The sequence below is a fragment of the Limulus polyphemus genome, unplaced genomic scaffold (genome assembly GCF_000517525.1).
Source record: "Limulus polyphemus unplaced genomic scaffold, Limulus_polyphemus-2.1.2 Scaffold302, whole genome shotgun sequence".
In the NCBI taxonomy this organism is placed as follows: Eukaryota; Metazoa; Arthropoda; class Merostomata; order Xiphosura; family Limulidae; genus Limulus; species Limulus polyphemus.
Window position 1 is genome coordinate 339436 of NW_013665912.1, and position 18936 is coordinate 358371.

At 29.9% G+C, this 18936-nt stretch overlaps 1 protein-coding gene across 4 annotated transcripts in view; it reads left to right on the plus strand.

Moving 5' to 3' along the window:
- The first annotated feature begins 1781 nt into the window (after positions 1-1781).
- LOC106457196 overlaps positions 1782-18936 on the plus strand; it is a 68374-nt gene continuing 51219 nt past the window's right edge. For 2 of the 4 annotated variants that reach the window (XM_022383033.1, XM_022383034.1), the window contains exons 1-3: positions 1783-1991; positions 2763-2838; positions 17400-17566. In XM_022383033.1, coding sequence (XP_022238741.1) covers positions 1932-1991; positions 2763-2838; positions 17400-17566 — 303 coding nt within the window. In that variant the 5' untranslated portion in view covers positions 1783-1931. Of the gene's footprint in view, positions 1992-2762; positions 2839-15454; positions 15694-17399; positions 17567-18936 lie in introns of those variants that run through there. The other 2 variants (XM_013916588.2, XM_022383035.1) reach the window with 2 other exon arrangements.

Genomic DNA, 18936 nt, shown 5'->3' on the forward strand with positions numbered 1-18936 from the left:
TGCGCCAGACAATTAATCGGGATTGTATAGCAGACAGAGAGATTGAAGATATAGACGGACAATTGAATCAAGCGCGATAGTAAGTAAAGTGCGTGAACGTTCGTTGTAAATTATAGCGTATGTTTAAGTTAAGGTGACTGTGGAAATTAAGTGTATTGCAAAGTTGAATTGAGAAAGAATAAACTAGTTTTATTTAAGAAAGGACTTGTATCGCTGAAGTTTTTCGGAAATAATTTCTACGGAAAATTAACAAACGACCAGAGACGTAACAATATTCTGCTTTTCTTTGTTTCGAATTACTGCCGGCTGTATATGGTTCTGTTTGCTTTCAATTTCAGTTTAAAGCAGCTTTACCTTGCCTTCGCTTTTTAGTTCTATTTCTTAGAGTTTATTTGAGGGACAATAAACTCTGAGTTATGCTTTTTATTAAGTCTTTTAAATATTCGTCACAATATTTGTTTTATTCTCGCTTTGTCTTGTCTGTCTATTGCTGAATTTATCTCTCTTCAACATCAATGACAAATCATATTGCATTATTTTCCGTATACTAGGCCCTAGTTCTTCTTTGAGGCCCGGCATGGCCAGGTGGTTAAGGCACTCGGCTCGCAATCTGAGGGTCGCGGGTTCGAATCCCCGTCACACCAAACATGCTCACCCTTTCAGCCGTGGGGGCGTTATAATGTGACGGTCAATCCCACTATTCGTTGGTAAAAGAGGAGCCCAAGACTTGGCGGTGGGTGGTGATGACTAGCTGCCTTCCCTCTAGTCTTACACTGCTAAGTTAGGGACGGCTAGCGCAGATAGCCCTCGTGTAGCTTTGCACGAAATTCAAAAAACAAACAAACAAGTTCTTCTTTGTTATAAAGGTGATGAGATAACTGGGTATTATTTCCATTCCAACTCATGGAATACCACAGTAGCTTTATATTCTGTCTTTTTTTTATAATTTGTGATACTGCTTAGGAATATGATTTATTTTGCATTGTTTTGCAGTAACGTATTTGTGTCATTTAAATTACTTTGTGAAATGACGTTTTTAGACATACAATATACTTATAACAAACAAATAAAAAGTACTGTTGTGGTATTCTCGGGTGAATTCATAACCTTAGAGTTTAGAATTGTACCGCAATTATTTGAGGAACATCAGGAGATATATAGCGTAATTAAATAAAGTTTTTTGACTGTAACTGAGTTTGAAGAAAGGGATGAGACACAGTGAAAAACAATTTCTTATTAAGATTGATTTGTTTGGTTTGTTTTGAATATCGCGCAAAGCTACTTTAGGGTTATCTGCGCTAGCTGTCCTTAATTTAGCTGTGATAGACTACAGGGAAGGCAGAAAGTCATCAACGCCCACCGCCAACTCTTGGGCTATCTAAAATTCAACACGTTTTCATGTTTTACAAAACATATTTCACATATAAGCGGATATTCCATACCATACTAAAATGCTGGATTGAAAGTAATTTGGTAAAGAGAAATAAATACGTTTGAAGACAAAGTATGGAAAATGCAAACTTTAGTAACAATACTATTTTCTTATGTTTTGCCTCCATATTACCCTCATCAATCTTAAATATGCGTATAACAAGGTAGTCTTTAAAGTTAAATAAATGACAAACACACTAATTATTTAAATAAAACAAGCTGTAAATAGCCCCTTACCAAGCTAATAATGAATCTGAATGTACAAGAAAGCTTCAATATTAATTCGATCTCTTATTCATAGATGGCAGTAACCGTTCGATGTTATCTGAATTAACGCGGCATATTGCAGATGTTTGAGCAGCTGCGTTGTTGTGAGGGTCAGTTGAGCCGGCAAAATTCAATCATTTGGATACTGCAGTTGTGAAGTGACATTGTGTTGGCTTAATTGATTTTTAAAGTCCAGTTTGCTTCTTTTCATTGAAATAACTTAAGGCATTCACATGCTCAATTCTGTATGGAACTTATGTCGTTCTTGTCCTGTGCCGACGGATGAAAAACCAGTGAGTATTGATAGTTGACAGCGTGCACTGCAAATAACAATAATTAAAAGGGAATTGTTAATTAGATCTCAGTTTCAAATTTAACAACACAAAGAAAACTAAGTTCTAGATGCATAGTAGTTTCATATGTTTTAATATAATTTATCTAAGATACTGTTATAATGGCACTGAGAAATCATCATTAATTTCATTCTACTTTTTTTTTATTAATATTAATATTATTTTAATTTTTGTACTAGCTATTGAATACAATCAGTAGAAGCAAGTAAAATAAAACACAAACATAAGCCATATTGGTATGAACTTTAATAATAATCAGTAATTTAATAATATATTAACACTTTCAATTTTTATTAACATTAACAATATTACTTGTGTATTTATGATTTTTTATAGATGTAAGAAAAATGTGATAAAAGTAATTTTTCTCTGACCTTTTCCATCCCTTTTGAACCAATTTACTCTGAAGTTTTTTCAGAATCTGGAAATATATTTTTTTATGATTAATGTCATAACTATTGAACTATTTAAAACAACTTATGTTTTTCTAAGTATGGGCTCTATCCACTCATCTGAGAAAACCTAATTTTTTTTTTAGTAAGATGGTTAATAACTTTTATTTCAATTTGTTGTTATTAACTATTTAGTAACAACTTTTTTGAAAAAATAAACTGAAATTAAAAACATAATGTTCTATTTCTAGCAGTTTGTAAGGTGTGAGAAGTGAAAAAAATATTCTTAGTTTTTAATAATTTTGTATTTATTCCATAGTTACATACAGAATATAAGCGAAGTTTCACGTGGCATTCAAACCCAGACGATGTGGTTCAAAAACCCCCAGAGAGTGGTGAGTTTGTTTTTTGTTGAGATTTAGAGAAATAGAACATGAAAAATATCACCTATTTTTTTATATGTTTTCACACTATATTTGTTTTGATATTTGTTGAGTTATGTTTAATTAACTTAATTCTACATTTAAAAATTCTTGATATTTATAACAACTTAAAAAAAAATTGGACACGAATCTTTGGCTGCATATGAAAGTTATGGTATATTATTTTTTATGTGGAAGAAAAACATCATAATAAAATGAAAATAGCTAATATGTTGTCTTAGGATTTGAGTGTGATGAACTTAACCCTCATTTTTACTTGATGCTTAGATTTTGAAATAAAATGTTACCTTGGAATTTTCAGCTAAACATTTTTTATATTACCAAAGTTTATTTATGTAAAAATGCTTCAAATATTTAATAAAGTTTCACATTTAAGTTTAGTATATTCATAGCTCTTTCTGTTTTTCTTAAATGAAGATTTAGTTGCTTATTACCTTAGGAAATTGTTCAGAAATATTTTTTTAATAAATTGAAATATGGAAGTCACTTCTAAATAATATAGTGCAAAGTTTTGAATCATAAATAAAGTATAAAAATTTAATTGTTTATAACTAAGAGATTTAACTTATTTTGCAAATACTTAAATATTGATTTTTGAAAATGGTATGAGCACATTTTACAGATCAATGGTTTTGTAAGATTTGTCTTAAAATAAATTGAATATCTTTTTTTTTATGTTTTCAATGATATTCTCAAAGTTCAGTCTTGGCCAGTTTAAAATGTCATGGTTGCTATGGTGATCAGACTGTGAAGGTTAATAACCTTGTACATATACATTAGTTCTTGATCAGTGAAGCAATAAGTAGAAATGTTGTTGACTAATGGTTAGGTATGTTGAAAAAAGTGTTATGTAAGACAAGTTCAGGTTGATAAAGAAGACTTTTAAAACAGAAGTAGGTAAACACAAATATTATTTTTCTATCTATTTTTTTATTAAAACATACACTAGAGTTTTTACTATTAACTCAAGACTTGTATGTTTTGTAATTGATATATATATATATATAATAAGTTCTTTGTTTTTCTTTGCAATTACTTGTGATACTGTAACTTACACTAAATGAGTTTGAGAAAGTACTTGTAGGAAAAGAAATATAATTTATGTACATGTGTTATGGACTGCACTGTCTGGTATGAGCCGTAGTTTATTGATCTTGGATATATGCAGTAGTGTAAGAGCTATAGAGTATTTTAGGTTAACCATGAATGTTTCTGTGCACTGTAGAGGTACAAGTTTACCTTTGCTTTTTAATTATTCTATGATGTATAGCATGTTTAAATTGGGCTAACCTTATTTAAAGCATACACTGGTTGAATGAAATACTGTAAAATAAATTATGCATTGTATGTAGGGTTAACGAAGATATGAAAGTTTTAGGTCCTATTGCAAAACCACAATTCTCTGTTCATCTGTTGACATTGTTGGAATGCTTTTTTCTCTTAAGAATGTTACATGTGTCTAATATACATGTATTTGTGTTCATTAAATTTCATATGAAAACAATATACAAACACCAGACAGAAGAATCTGTAATAGATATTGCTGCCATTCATTTTCCTTTAACAGTAACATACTTTAGTTTTTTTTCTTCGTCCTAAAAATAGTCAAATAATCATAATTATTCATGGAAAAAGTTAGAAGTATGCTATCTTTCCAAAATTCACTTGGGAAATACTTTAAACATTTTTGTGCTAATTAGAAAAAGATGTGCTTAAAAAATAGTATCTATTTCATTTCACAAAGCTTACTGCTGCTATTTCTTGTGATGTTCTTTGCTCTGTTGAATGTACACTTCAGCATTAGGCTTTCAACAGACAATATTTCTAGTCCTTCAACCAGTTTAGTGTTTTGGCTCAGCCTGAGTATTTAGTATGCAGGTGATACATGTTGTATACACTTACAATGGCAAACTCTGTGTTTCATCTTTACCTAGAAGTGTACATGTACAGTCAATGTAGTTATGTGCACTTTTTATGCATACAGTTAAATGTCTGTATGCAAGTTTATAATTAATCTAAAAATGGGTTCACCTATAGACAAAAACTTCACCTAACATCCAATGGAAGCACAACTGTCTCTTACAATCAACTTAATTAGGCTGATGAGAATGGATTTTGTTGATGATGACAAATTTCTATTGGTTATAGTGAGTAGCAACTGAATTCAAGCTACTGAAATATAGTATAAAGTATCAATCATTAAAATTAAATTAATGTGTCTTTTGATTAAAGTATGATGTAAACTAGACAAAATACTGTTAAGAATATGATTTAAAACAGGTAAAATACTGTAAAAAATGTTATGTAAACCATGTAAAATACTGTAAACTCATATTGATTACAATGCACTGCTTTATTGGCTTGACTTCACTTGTAACAAGGTTTCATCTTATTTTTAAAGTATGAAAGAATATTTAGATTAAGTTAATAGTAAAATAAACTTGAAATATAAAAATCTTTTAATTTTTAATAAGTAAATTCATAGCACTCCAGTAAATACCCAATATTACTCATTATTTTTTACATATACTTAGCAGTGTACATCAGACAAGTTCCTTTGTGTATTAAAAACAAAACATGTCAACAAATACATATTAGGCACTTCTTTGTGAAGTATGCTGATCTTAATGCACTGACAACCATTGTTGGAGCTAAGAAGACATTGAATTATACAGTTGCCTTTTTCTATTTACATAAGAGTAATACCAGTTTTAGTAAATATGTGTGGAAGTCATCTAAATAGAGCTACTGGCCAATCAAAAACTTTACTCCTAAAGCAACATGTAATATAATTCTTGTAGGTTAGGTTCATGTATTGTTGTAACAAGCTATGAAATCACCATTGGAAATAGACAGAGAATATCAATGACTAAAGAATCCCAGTGAAGTTGTTTAATTCTGCTTATCCAAAAGATAGGAAAATATCTTTTATTGTGAATGATTTAGGAACATAAAACTGGAAAATAATGATTTAAAGAAAAAGCACTTTCTTTCAACCTTCCTGTTATTTGAAACTCGCATAACATGGTCTTGAGATAACTAATTAAATACTACAGTGTTTATAGTTTTTAATACCGTGTATATAGTCTGTATTTCAAATTGTAAATGTTTAAGAGCTTGAAACATCAGCCTTGTATTATTTATTATAGTTACTTTTGAAAAAGTACTCTATAAAGTATTCTGGGAGTGGTTATGTCAACTTCTGCTTTAATTATTTTCAACTAAAATGTAGGGTTTGTTCTTATAGTTATATTGATTTCAGAAGTGTCATTCTTATTGCATTTTTGCCATATAATGATGTTTATTAACTAGATTCATAGGGAAAAAAGATTATTGTTTTATTCAGATGATATATATGTTTGTTCACCATGTATGGATTAAATTGCCCCAAATTAATTTTCAAAGGTAAAAAAACAAAACAACAACACAAGATTTAAAAGTTAATGTCTTCTGAGAGGAACATCATTATACTATTTATTATATAATATATTAATATTTTTAGTAAGAAATATTGTTGAACAATGATGTGACAGTACAATTTAATTTATATTTTAAAAAACGTCCAGTAGATGGCACAACCATCGACCTATCTGGATTTCAGGAAACTATTTTTAGGATCAAATATATATATATATAAAAGAAAAATTATTTTCATGTTTTTTTATAAGAAAAACTATTTTACACATGTTTTTCTCGAATTTGTTAAGTCCTTATTTTACATATTTGTTAAGTTTGATCTTGAACAAGTAACTTTTTATGTTAAGAATTATGTCATTGTGACACAGCTGGTCAAATATACCATAGACTATTACATTAATTTACTTATTATTCTAATGTAAACACACTAATTTACTAACTTGAGTCATATAACTGTACCCACATGGATTACACAGCCATATCTTTTAGGTAAATCACTTTATCCACATAGATTATACAAGTATAGCTTAACCTACACAGACTACAACAATACCTACAGAGATTATGCAGTTATAACTCAACCTATATAGATTAGATCAGTACCTACAGACACTTTACAGGTGTAACTTAACCTACATAGAATAGAACAATACACATATAGCTTATACATGTATTGCTTAATTTACTTATATTCATATATGAGATATATGAGAAGCTTGGAAAGACTTAGCCTCCTAAAATGGGTGAAGAGAGAGAGAGTTTATCTCTGACTCCCTGAGGGGAACTTCTCCTTGAACACCTATCGTGGACAAAAAACAGCCTCTCCAAATAAAATGTCCCTTACAGATCAATATTTTCACCAACTTAAAAATATTTTACAGTATATGTCACAGAATAACCTACACACAAACAAAAGACTTACCAGCCACCTATGCATGTATTACAACAATAATCACACAGTTTATATAGTTGTAACTTAACCTATATAGACTACAGCATTACCTAAATAAATTATACAGGTATTGCTTAACGTACAAAATTACCTACATAGATTACAAATATGCACATGCATTGTAATTACACAATACCTTATCACAGTAACTACATTGATTAAAATTGCACATGCACAGACAAACTCATCTCACATATGTAGCTTTAATAACTCTGAAACTGGCACTGTTAGTAATAGAAGTGATCAAGTTAGAAAACTGACTCCAAAAGTTTTGTTCAGTATCTTAGGATATAATCTTTATCAAATGACTTTTTGTGAGTGCAGGTGTGAATATTACCCCAGAAACAGTAAGATACACATTACCATGAAGCGATCTCAGTGGAAATGCATTATCTGCTTTTCAAAATATTTTCATTATTCTGAGTTTATGCAGCTTTGACATAAAAACGTGATCCAGAAAAAATTAAGTTGACTTCATTCTACCTACCTTTGTTCCTTTATAGATATAGCACCTAATCTGTTTGCAGGGGATATTACTGCAATGCTGTACATTGTGCAAGGGGGTCATTGATGGCAGTGTCCTTCACTAGTAGGGTAGATTATATCTAGAGATTACAGCCTTCCCTATGTTGAATGAGAATGACCAGTCATGTAGGTAGTGCTGGTTACTATGGGTTAATCTGGCATTTCCCATTAAGTAAGAAATGTTAGGTTTAAACATTACTACATAGGATCTCAAATGAGTTAATTGATGGGAAGACTTCTTGAGGGAAGATCTGTTGATTGATTCACAAATCCAGCAGCAGGAGCCTATTCATTGTCCAAAAAGCAAGCAGTTTGTCCATTGAATTAAACAAAAGGTTGCTTACAACCTGTAAAACACAACACGTATAGTCTGTTTATTTCTTTGTTTGCAGCCAGTTAGTTTAGTAAGTTCAGAATTCCTTTGTAATTTACTGTGCTGGCCCTCCAGTTATAAAGTGGATCTACCTAACTTTCTTTGAAAAAATTAGTTAACCTGATTGTGTAGCTCTCAAAAACTACTGCTGAGAAGAGGTAACCAAACCAAAAGGTCGAAATGAACATCAGGACACAAAGAGTGGAAGGAGCAAAGCTGAAGACTTGTCCTTTTTACAGATGAATTCAAGTTTGAATTGTTTGGCAACAATCATCAATAGTTTGACAACAGAAAGGAGATTGCATTGTTAAACAGTGATGTGTACTGTGGTAATTTATCTCAGATGTCAGGCTACTCTAAACTTAGACCATCGGATCTATAAGGAGCTTTCATTGGTCAATGGAACATTGCATGGGGAGGATTGTCAAGTTTTGCTTTTACAGGTGGTTAGCTCTTCAGTCACCACTAAGTATGTGACAGAACATGAAGCAAACAAGTAGTGTGTATGTGATCTATAAGTGAGGTATACTTCATTCTTTCTTTAATGTAAATTTAATTAATTTTGGGAAAAAGGCAGAGTTAAAGTGCACATGTCATGAAGCGTTTTACAGAATTATATTTAAAGTTTAATTAAACTGCTGTCTTGTGAATGTATGTTAATAAACTTTGCATAATACAGAATTTTAACCTTGTCTCTCTGTACTGAGATACCACTTGTATTTGTTTAGCCCACATGAAATGCCTCTCTCTTTTAAGAAATGTCTGTAATTCTATGACATTGCCTATTTTACATGTTTATAACCAATAGGAAGAGCATATTCTAAACTGCATAGATCAGATGATTGTTTTGTTTTAGCAGTCAAAGCCAATATTTTATGAGGAGAGCTTGATGTGTTTAGTCTTAAGATTATCCAAGCAGTAATGAAATTTATAAGACTATTCATAGTTTAGTTAGAAAACCAAATAAATTATGGTAGTTTATAATATTCTATTATAGTGCCTGATTTTCTTTTTTTTTGTTCTAAAATGCATATTTGAAAACTACTTGAATTGTCTTATGAAGAACCTACATAGTGTGAAAAAAGTAGTTTGCCAAAGGATGTTCCTGTGTAAAAATAGGCTAAAATAAATGCTAAATGTCTTGTTTTTATGTACATTTTTTAAATTATTATATACTTTTTAAAAAACGTAACTAAAATGTAACTTAAGTTAGATAAGATAACTTAAGTGAATAAAAAAATGAAATAAAAACATTTCTTATAATCATCCTTCAATGAATGCATGTAACTATGAAGTTTGATGTAACCTGATATTTTGTTTACCCTAAGCTTTCTACTCTCTTGCTGGTTCACTTTATGTATAGATGATTTAAAGTACTATAATATAGCAGGAAAATGAAAAGAAACCAAATGTGAAAAGGCTTTCTAGCTGAAGCTCTTACAATAAATAAATTGTAATTTTCTGTTACAATTTGCAGTTATTCTTATAAAAAAAAAAGTATTTTTATTCAAAATTTTTCAATTCATTATACATTGGTGAATTTGCTACAGTTTGTTTTAGGGTAGAGAAAATAAGAGAGAAAGTATAAAGTTTTACTGAAAAAAACTTTTGGTATTCATTAAAGAGGTTCTAGAGGTTATGCAAATGAAATATGAAGACTGTAAGAGGAAAAAAGAATTGTCTTTGTATGAAAACTACCTTGCTCCCAGATTGATTAATTAAAAACATTGAAAATTTACAGATAAATCTTTAGTAAAAAATACCTTATTAAAAATTCTGATCTTTTGTATGTAGAAAAGATGTGATGTTTACTAACAGCTTACCAAGTTTTGTGAAGATACATTTAATGCTTTCAGAATTATAGTATATATAGTTTCTTGGCTACATGGTGGCTACAAAATTTGTCGGAGTGACTATATTTATAAATAGGAAGCTAAAAAAAAGTATATTTAATTAGCCATACTCATTACTGGGATGATTTTTAGCTTGCTTTTATCAGAAGTTAATATTAAATAGTCAATGTAAAACACATGGTGAAGCATGGTAGGGGATCAGTAAAAGTTTGGATCTGCCTCTCAAATATACCCGGATTTATGGCACCCTGATTGCTGATTAGTACAGGGAGATTCTGATCCATCTTACCATTCCTTCAGAAACACAACTCATCAGGTAGGGAATTCATCTTGCAGCAAAACAGTGGTCTCAAGCATACAGCAAATGTGGCGAAATGATATCTTGATAGTAAAAAATACTCACATCTATGATTTGGCCTGCACCCAATATGAACATTCCTGAGGTTGTATACATTTATGTAAAATGTGAGAAGGTCAAAAGACATCCAAACAACTTGGCTAAATTGTGCGGAGTAACATAAGACATTTGAAACAATATTCAACAATTGTACATTGATAAACTGTATGAAAACAGGGTGTAATGCTCTGCATAAAACAAAGAACTCGCATATAAAATACTAGGGGATTGTATGATTTAGTTGCCTTTCTTTTGTACTTTCTATGATAATGTTTAGCACCAATTCACCATCTAGTTTTATGACTACTTTTTGTGTATTGCTTATTTATTATCACTCTACCACATAGTTACAAAGTTGCAACTTTTTAGTCTACATTACTTAATCTACATAGCTGTAGTTGCATAGATTGCAACACTTCACCCACAAAGGTTGCTCAGCTTCAACTACACTAGCTAACACACACTACCCACAAATATTACAGAGCTTCAACTACATGACCTAATACACAGTATTCACAGTGATTATGAGGATCCAATTTCAAGTATAAACTTTTTCTCACTTTATTCAATAACTGTTATCATCTTATGACAGTTTATGCTTACTGTCCTATATATATATATATATATACTTAATGAAAAGTGTTAACTAATGAATTTTTACTCTAATAACATTAAGATTTGTTTATTAATAAATCAAAATGATTTTGAATATATTTTTCTACAGAGGTTAGAAGTATTAAACTTTTTGCCTTCTCTTTAGTACTATGGTCAATAATAAGTTGGAAAACAATGATTTATAAGCATAATGAAGTGGTTTAAGTCACTTCATTATGTGGTTTAAGTCACTTCATTATGTGGTTTAAGTCGCTTCATTATGTGGTTTAAGTCACTTCATTATGTGGTTTAAGTCACTTCATTATGCTTATAAATCATTTTTTGCCAACTTATTATTACATTAGTATAATGTGCTTCCATACTCAAGTATAAATGGTACAATAAGTTAGTGATTTTCAAGATGCATGTTTTAAGAACACCAAATGATATAGAAAATAATAATTCAACATGAAGTTTTATCTTGAAATTAAACTAATAATGTTGAAATTGTTTTCTCAAATACTTCATGAATATTTTAAAAATAGATAAGCTAAATGTTGGTATAAATCTATAATTGTATTATATATGATCATAATGGTATATAATTTGAGACCTTAGTGTTAACATACATACCTGATAAATTCAAACAGTTTTGGTAAACAACAATTCCAATTATCGTGGGTAACAAAGTGATTTATTTATAATGTGTACAGGTTACACATTTTTAAAATACTTGTAGGGGTACTTCAAAACTTTAATGATAATGTACATCAGATGTTTGAGCGTTATCCAAAGTTTGATAATCTTGCCATACATGTACACTTGCTGGTGCCTCTACTCCACATCTATATTAATGGATTGTTCCAATACCATTCTGTGGTCATAACGTGTGTTTTTATAGTTTTGGATGTAAGATATTTTTGCTATCTTCTGGTTTGTAATGATCACTGTTTTGAACACTTTGTTGTGTTCACATGCTTCTGTGATTTGATCATTTTGTTCTGTTTACATGCTATTGTGGTTTGATCATTTCAGCATGTTTACATACTAGTGTGTGTAGATCACTTTCTGGTGTATTCACAATATAGTGTTTCAATCTCTTTGCAGTATCCAAATGCTAATTATGCTTGTTTTTTATCTATTTGTAGTTTTCACATGATAGAGTTTTGATCACTATTGTTCACACATTAGTGTGTTACTATCATTTTGTAGTGTTCACCTGCTAATGATGTTTGTATTTTGATCACATTGTAGTTTTTACATGATAGTGCTTTGATCACTGTTGTTCACAAGCTAGTGTGTTATGATCACTTTGTAGGGTTCATATACAAATGCGTTTTGATAATTTTTTAGTGTTCACATGTTAGTGTGTTTGATCAATTTATACCATTCACATACTAGTGTGTTGATCACTTTGTTGTTTTCATGCCAGTGTGTTTTGATGACACTGTTGTTTTCACTACATTTAGATGGTTTGGATACTTTACTTACTCATTTTTGCAGTTTTATCAGCATCGTAAAAAGTTTGTTCTTTTTCCACTTTACCATATAAACCTGTTATAATTATTATTTTTACTACATGCATTTGACATTATAGTTGAGAGAAGTAGGTCAACGAGTTTTTCTTTAATTTGCATGTACTAATCTAAGTTAACCTGAATGTATACATCACTTGCATGCATGGCTAAATATGAGAATTGATAGATAAGGCTTCTTGCAGGACACTCACTAAGTAGAAATATATTGTAATCTAACCTGTCATGACTTGTTTTTAATCCAGTTTTGTAGAGATAATGTACTTTAAATGTTTTTTAAGTATGTAGATAGAACATGAACAAAAGAAATGATATATTCATATATATGTAAAATATAACCCAGCATTGAATTTATTTTACATGTAAAATATTATCAATAGTATTTATGAAGATTTTCTGATCTCTGCATGATAGATACAGCTTTAAAGAGGTTATGAGGATTTAAGATTTGAATCACCTGTGTGTATTTAAATATTTTTCTGTACATTGAAACCTATCCAAATTCATATTATACATATTCAATGCACTTGAGTAGATGATATGAATAATACTTCTGGATGACTAGGAATATGATTTTAAACAAAATGAAATGTAATGCATACAGGAAAGCTCTTCAGTTTTTTTATATAAAACCTTTTACATAAATAAATCTTCACACTATCATAATAGAAGATTATTACTCAATTTGATGTGAAAGTGAACAAACTAAGCCAGGATTTTAAAAGAAACAAGTAACTTGCTGCAACATGATATTCAAGTCAAAGTTATTGAGAACTTTTAAAAAGGCATGAATTAAAACATCGCTTCAAAAGTATGAAATTCATTACAAGTGTTTTTAATATCTGATATCTAGGTTTATTGTAGTTTTCACTTTATACTAAAAAGTTTGTGATTGATTACATTTTTAAATCACAAAAGAAGTGTAGTGTGTTTGTAATGCAGAAAATTAAATTAATATAAACTTAGGTGATGAGAAATGCAAATATGGTAAACAGTGTTTGATCTTTCTGTTTAAATGATGTAAAACCTGTTTTTGTTATCAAACTGAATACGTTTTCATCCATGGGTTGTGGTTTATTGTTCTACAGTTATAATTTGTCAATTTGTTTTCTGCCTGTACACCGAAAAAATTAAAGAGTACTTCAAAGCTTTAACATTGATGCATATATATATTGGATGTATGCTTATGTGATAAAAAAAATTTCTATAAAATTAATGTCTGTATGTGAATAATACACATTATGGTTTGTTTGTATAGTTATTTGGAAATTTTATGTGGTAGTCAATACATATACAGTTATTTAAGTATGTAAACCAATGGTTTGTTTATACAATACATTTGGTAGGAAATAATATAAGCATAATTGGCACATTTGTATTATTATTGTGATGGCAATTTTATGTAAAAATGATTAATTTTTATACTAACTCCACATATGGTGTAAACTAATCAATGCATCTCTACAAACATTATGTGATCATTTCATGCATCTGTCCCTAGACAATTGCATAAAGTAAGTTTTGTCAGTGTGCATATTGCATATGCAGTGTATGTTCATAGTCATAGTTTGAATACATTAAAATTTATATGAATGCTTATAGATGTTTCCACGTGGTAGTTAAGAAAGAACTGAAAATTAGTTTAGCATCAATTGAATATTTGTGTGTGGTTCTTGTGGTTAAGATATGTTTACTTTATATTGGGAGTTTTGTATATATATTAAATATGTTTGTTTAATAGTCAAAGTATCTACTGTATATAAATGAACTATGTTGTAATGTATACTGATAATTTATCTGTATTTTGTATTCAAGATTTCTGTAAAATAAGAACATTCTGAACAACTATAATATTTTAATATTTGTAAATCAATATATGTATTTGTAGGGAATTAGATATCGATGAATTTAATACTATTTGTATTTATACCATTATTTCATAATATTGACCTCTTTTTCTTTTTTAACTTTGTCTTTGTGTGGTAATTGAAGTTCTAACATCATTAACAATTATAGTATTGAAACATACAGGAGACTGGTATTTGTAAATCCTCTAAAGTTAATTTTGGATAACATGGATTTGTGTATAATGGTTAAAACATTAACTCTCAAGAAGTTGATTAATGTTTGTTTGGAATGTTTTTTATTGTATACAAAATATATATATATATATATATGCAAATGACACTATTCTGCAGTGTGGTTGTTTAATACTGAACTAAAATTGTCACTTTAATATACTTGGTAAAGATAGATACACCAAACCTACTATGGATTAGAAGTTTAATTTGCAAATGTTAGACATTTTGACTTGTACACTAGTTTTGTATAGTGAAACATTTGATGTTTTATATATATATTGATTGTTCCAGTAAACTTCTTAATTTTAGATTTATTTCATGTTTATTATTACAGATAACGGCTTAGTATGAGTATAGAAGTAACTGTGTATAAGTTCTTGACTTGAACAATTATTAATGTGTATCTTGCTTACATGGTATAATTAAACAAAGAAGTGAATAATTTTATGAGCTGTGTGGAAAGAATGCATTAGTTCCAAGAGCTTTAGAAGAGTGCTTCATCATGTGGTTTACTGAAGATACTGTATTGTTCCGTATTGAAATGTACAAAGATGCTATGTATGTATGTATGGTATTAGGAAAAATAATGGTGACATAAGTTTTTGTAAGCTGCTTCATTATTTATGTATATTTACACACTCTTAAAATCTATATGCACATCAAAGTAATTATTTTTTGCACGGTCATCACAGACACGAGTTGTTAACCTTTCCCTATGGCAGTGATTGGAGAAGACAAGTACATTATTGATTAAAAGAGCAGCCATTGCTGAATAAACAAAGCTGCTGTGTACATGTAGATAGAAGTAGCTTTTCCTGTACAGGTACTTTTGCAATATGGGGTATAGCAGTTACATCTTAGAACAGGAAGTAGTTATTATCTGTCAATGATGACGATATACTTGAGTGAGTACAGGTCTGCACGGCTTCCCAAAAAAACTAATGACACTTAACTGGTTGACTTGAGTTGTAGGACTGGTATTCATCTGTTGTCACAAAAGCTTGATAGCAAGCAGAGTTCATCAGCACAGCAGATGTGCTATAGAGAAAATAAAGAAATTCTACAACTTTTAATTCAGAGGTATGCTATACTTTAATTATGGGATTTCTGTATCAGGTATATGTTATTGAAAGCTTGACACTGGGTAAGTTACAATGTTTGTTAAGTCTAACTTATCAATTTATTTGTAAAGCTTACTTTAGCTTTAAGATTAGCTTGAATTTCTGCATTATTCTTGGATCACAAGGTTTTAATGTAGCATGTATGTATCAAGTGCAAGAAGCAAATTGGTCTCTGTACTCCATGTGTGTATGCACTTAGATTTTAAATATGTGTAGCTTATAAATTACATTTTTATCATCAGTAAACTTTTAATGTCACATAATATTATATCAAATGGATTGTTTAATTTTGAAGTGCATGCTGCTCTAAGTGTAAGATTATAGGGTCCAGCATGAAATTAATATGCGTATGATTCACTAAATAAAGCTAGGCCCTTTTGTCCCTCAAAGAATGAAACTTGGTGACATTTTAACTTAATACAAAAACTTTTGATATAACATTTAGTACTTCTAAGAAGGCTTAATTGCACTTAAAATATTGTTACCTATGTAGAAACTTACAGTATATCATTATTATGCATAGTCAAGAGAATACTGAAGTTTAAATGTTTATATAATGTCATTTAGATAAGTGCATGAAATATAATGATGGTTGAAGCTGCTTCTCCATGTAACAGCCAAGATAAGCAGTTAGAACCGATTGTGGGTCCATGTGGCTTACATAAGACTTTAATAGTTTCAGTGATAAAACTGAAGAATGATACACTGTTTGCTTGAGGTTTGAAATTTATATATCTTGTTTTGTTGGATTAGAGCTGATCAAGTAAGTCATGAACCATGGGTTCAAGTCCTGGTTATGGTAGTTTTTTTTCTGACATAGTCTACTACAATAGTCTTTTTTCAGTGGTCATTCCTCTTTTAAGAATCAGCTGAGTTGAGAGATCGGTAAAATAAATCACATTTTTAAAAATCAAGTTTGGTTGATGGACTGAGTTTTAATGATTGATACTGTGTGGTGATCAGTTTAAAGGTCATTATTCAAGCTAGGTTGCTCATTACACAGTTACTTTATATGACAGGCTAATGACTGCATGTTTTATATTTTGGACAAGAGATGGCTAGTATTGAAATGGTCTAGATCTCTTTACTGCAACTCGATTTAATTGATTTACCTTAGAATTAAAAGGGATTTTAAGAATGTATGCAAATTTTTTAAATACTTTAGATTCAAAAAGTGTGAATAAGTGAAATAAGATTACTATTGTTAAAATTATCATAATAATTTTGTTGAAATATTTGTATATTTATGAAAGCAAATACAAGAAAAAAAGAATATTTTTTTTTGCTGCTAGATAGCCAATGCATGTAAGGTGTTGGAAACTGAATATTGAAAAAACATCATTCAGCATACAATGATTTTCTTTAACAGTACTGTTTATGTTATTTTGTTGGGTTAAGTAATTATTAATATATTCATGTTTCAAACCAAATAGACAAAATGTTTTAATGACCATATGGACCACCTTCATCAGAAAAAATATTGACATTCTCTCTGACAGTAGAGACAGACAAAGAGCTTAGTGAGATTTATTGAAGGAGAAGTGGGCCCAGTGATCAGTACTGTGGATCGTGTTGTAAAATTGATACATTGTTATAGTTGGTAACAGAATTACACACCAGGGTTGCATACTTAATTATCAACTGCAATTTTTTACTTGCTTGTAGATAGAAAAATGGAACCAGCAATTTCAAGAAAGAAAAAATATCCAGACCTGGCTTACAAACACGAATTTATTTTATGCAATGGTGATGATGGAGTTGAGTCTAGTGAATCTCAAGACACAGGCAGTGGTAGTGGAGGAGATTACTCTGAACAGGGTACTCGAGCTCGGGTAGGCAATTGATACTGTAAAGTAAATGTTTATAAAATATTTTGTGCATGCATTTGATCCTTTTTGATATGCAAGCATACCTAGATTTGTTTAACCACATGAAGTGCTTTCTATCGATAAAAAGTAAAAATATTAAGTTTAAACTATAATTGTTAGCATGTTCTTTACTGTTGATTTTGACTCTGAATTTCTTTAAAGTTCTATATTATTGCTTGCTGGTGCACAGTCGTATGATATGTTATTATAATAAAGAAATGGAAATGCATCACATGTAGATTTTTTTCTGCATTTTACAACTTCAAAATAAACAGACTACAAAGTGTACTTTCTTCTGTCCCAACAAGAGTTTGATTCATGAATAAGCATCTGTTATCAAAACATTGTATTTTACAGTACACTGCTGTGCATTTATTGTATACATGTATCCTTTTGAGTATTAGATCTTTATATTGCTATGTAATGGATTGCAGTTTCTGTAGCTGCATAATCATAGTTGTATACTCATTATTATGATGAAAGAATGCATTACATTACTTGAATCTTTTTGAATGTGTACATTTTCGTAATTGTCTAGTATTTATGTTTTACATTCTTTATGAACTGCACCTGCTTGTTTTTACCAGTACTTTTGTTATACTGTTAAGTCTGTTTCCTGTTGTTCTGAATATTATGTAGTGCACTTAGTTTATATTATTGAACTACAATACTGTATAACTTAACAGACAGAGAGCTATATCATTTCATGATTGTTAATGTTATTCAAGTTATTGTAGTTTACAGATAACTCCACTGGCTATCATCAGGTCTCTCCTGCACCCATATAGTAGGATAAATACTAGCTGTAATTTTGTAAACCATATCCACTTTAAGTTGTGGTCGATTGACATACTTCAGTTTTGTCGTTTGCTATTTTTCACCTCTTCCATTTGACATGTTTCAATAAGCTTTTGATTATGGCTTGGATTATTTCTAGGCTTTGATGGTGTGTTTCATTGGTTTTTGCAAGCTTTTGTTTGTTGTTCATATAGCGAGTCTTGCTCTTCTCTTATGATTTATCCATTTTTATTCTTAATTCATGTTTCCATAAGGGAGTTTGGAACATGAGAATTAATGGACTACTTTTAGTTGTGAACCATTGTATGCTTTCTATTTTTGCCCTCTTATTAAATCTTAGTTTAATAGAGTTATGTCTATTTTTTTTTATTGAAAGAGGAGTTGGTAACTCCCATATTTTTTATACCTTCATGAATTTTTAACAGTCTTCTTTTATCAACCTGTTGTACATTTTCTTTACTTGAGGGTTCTGTAGGCTGTTTTTTTTTTATCCAATTTTCTTCATGTTTGGAGTTAAAGTTTCCTTTAATTGATCC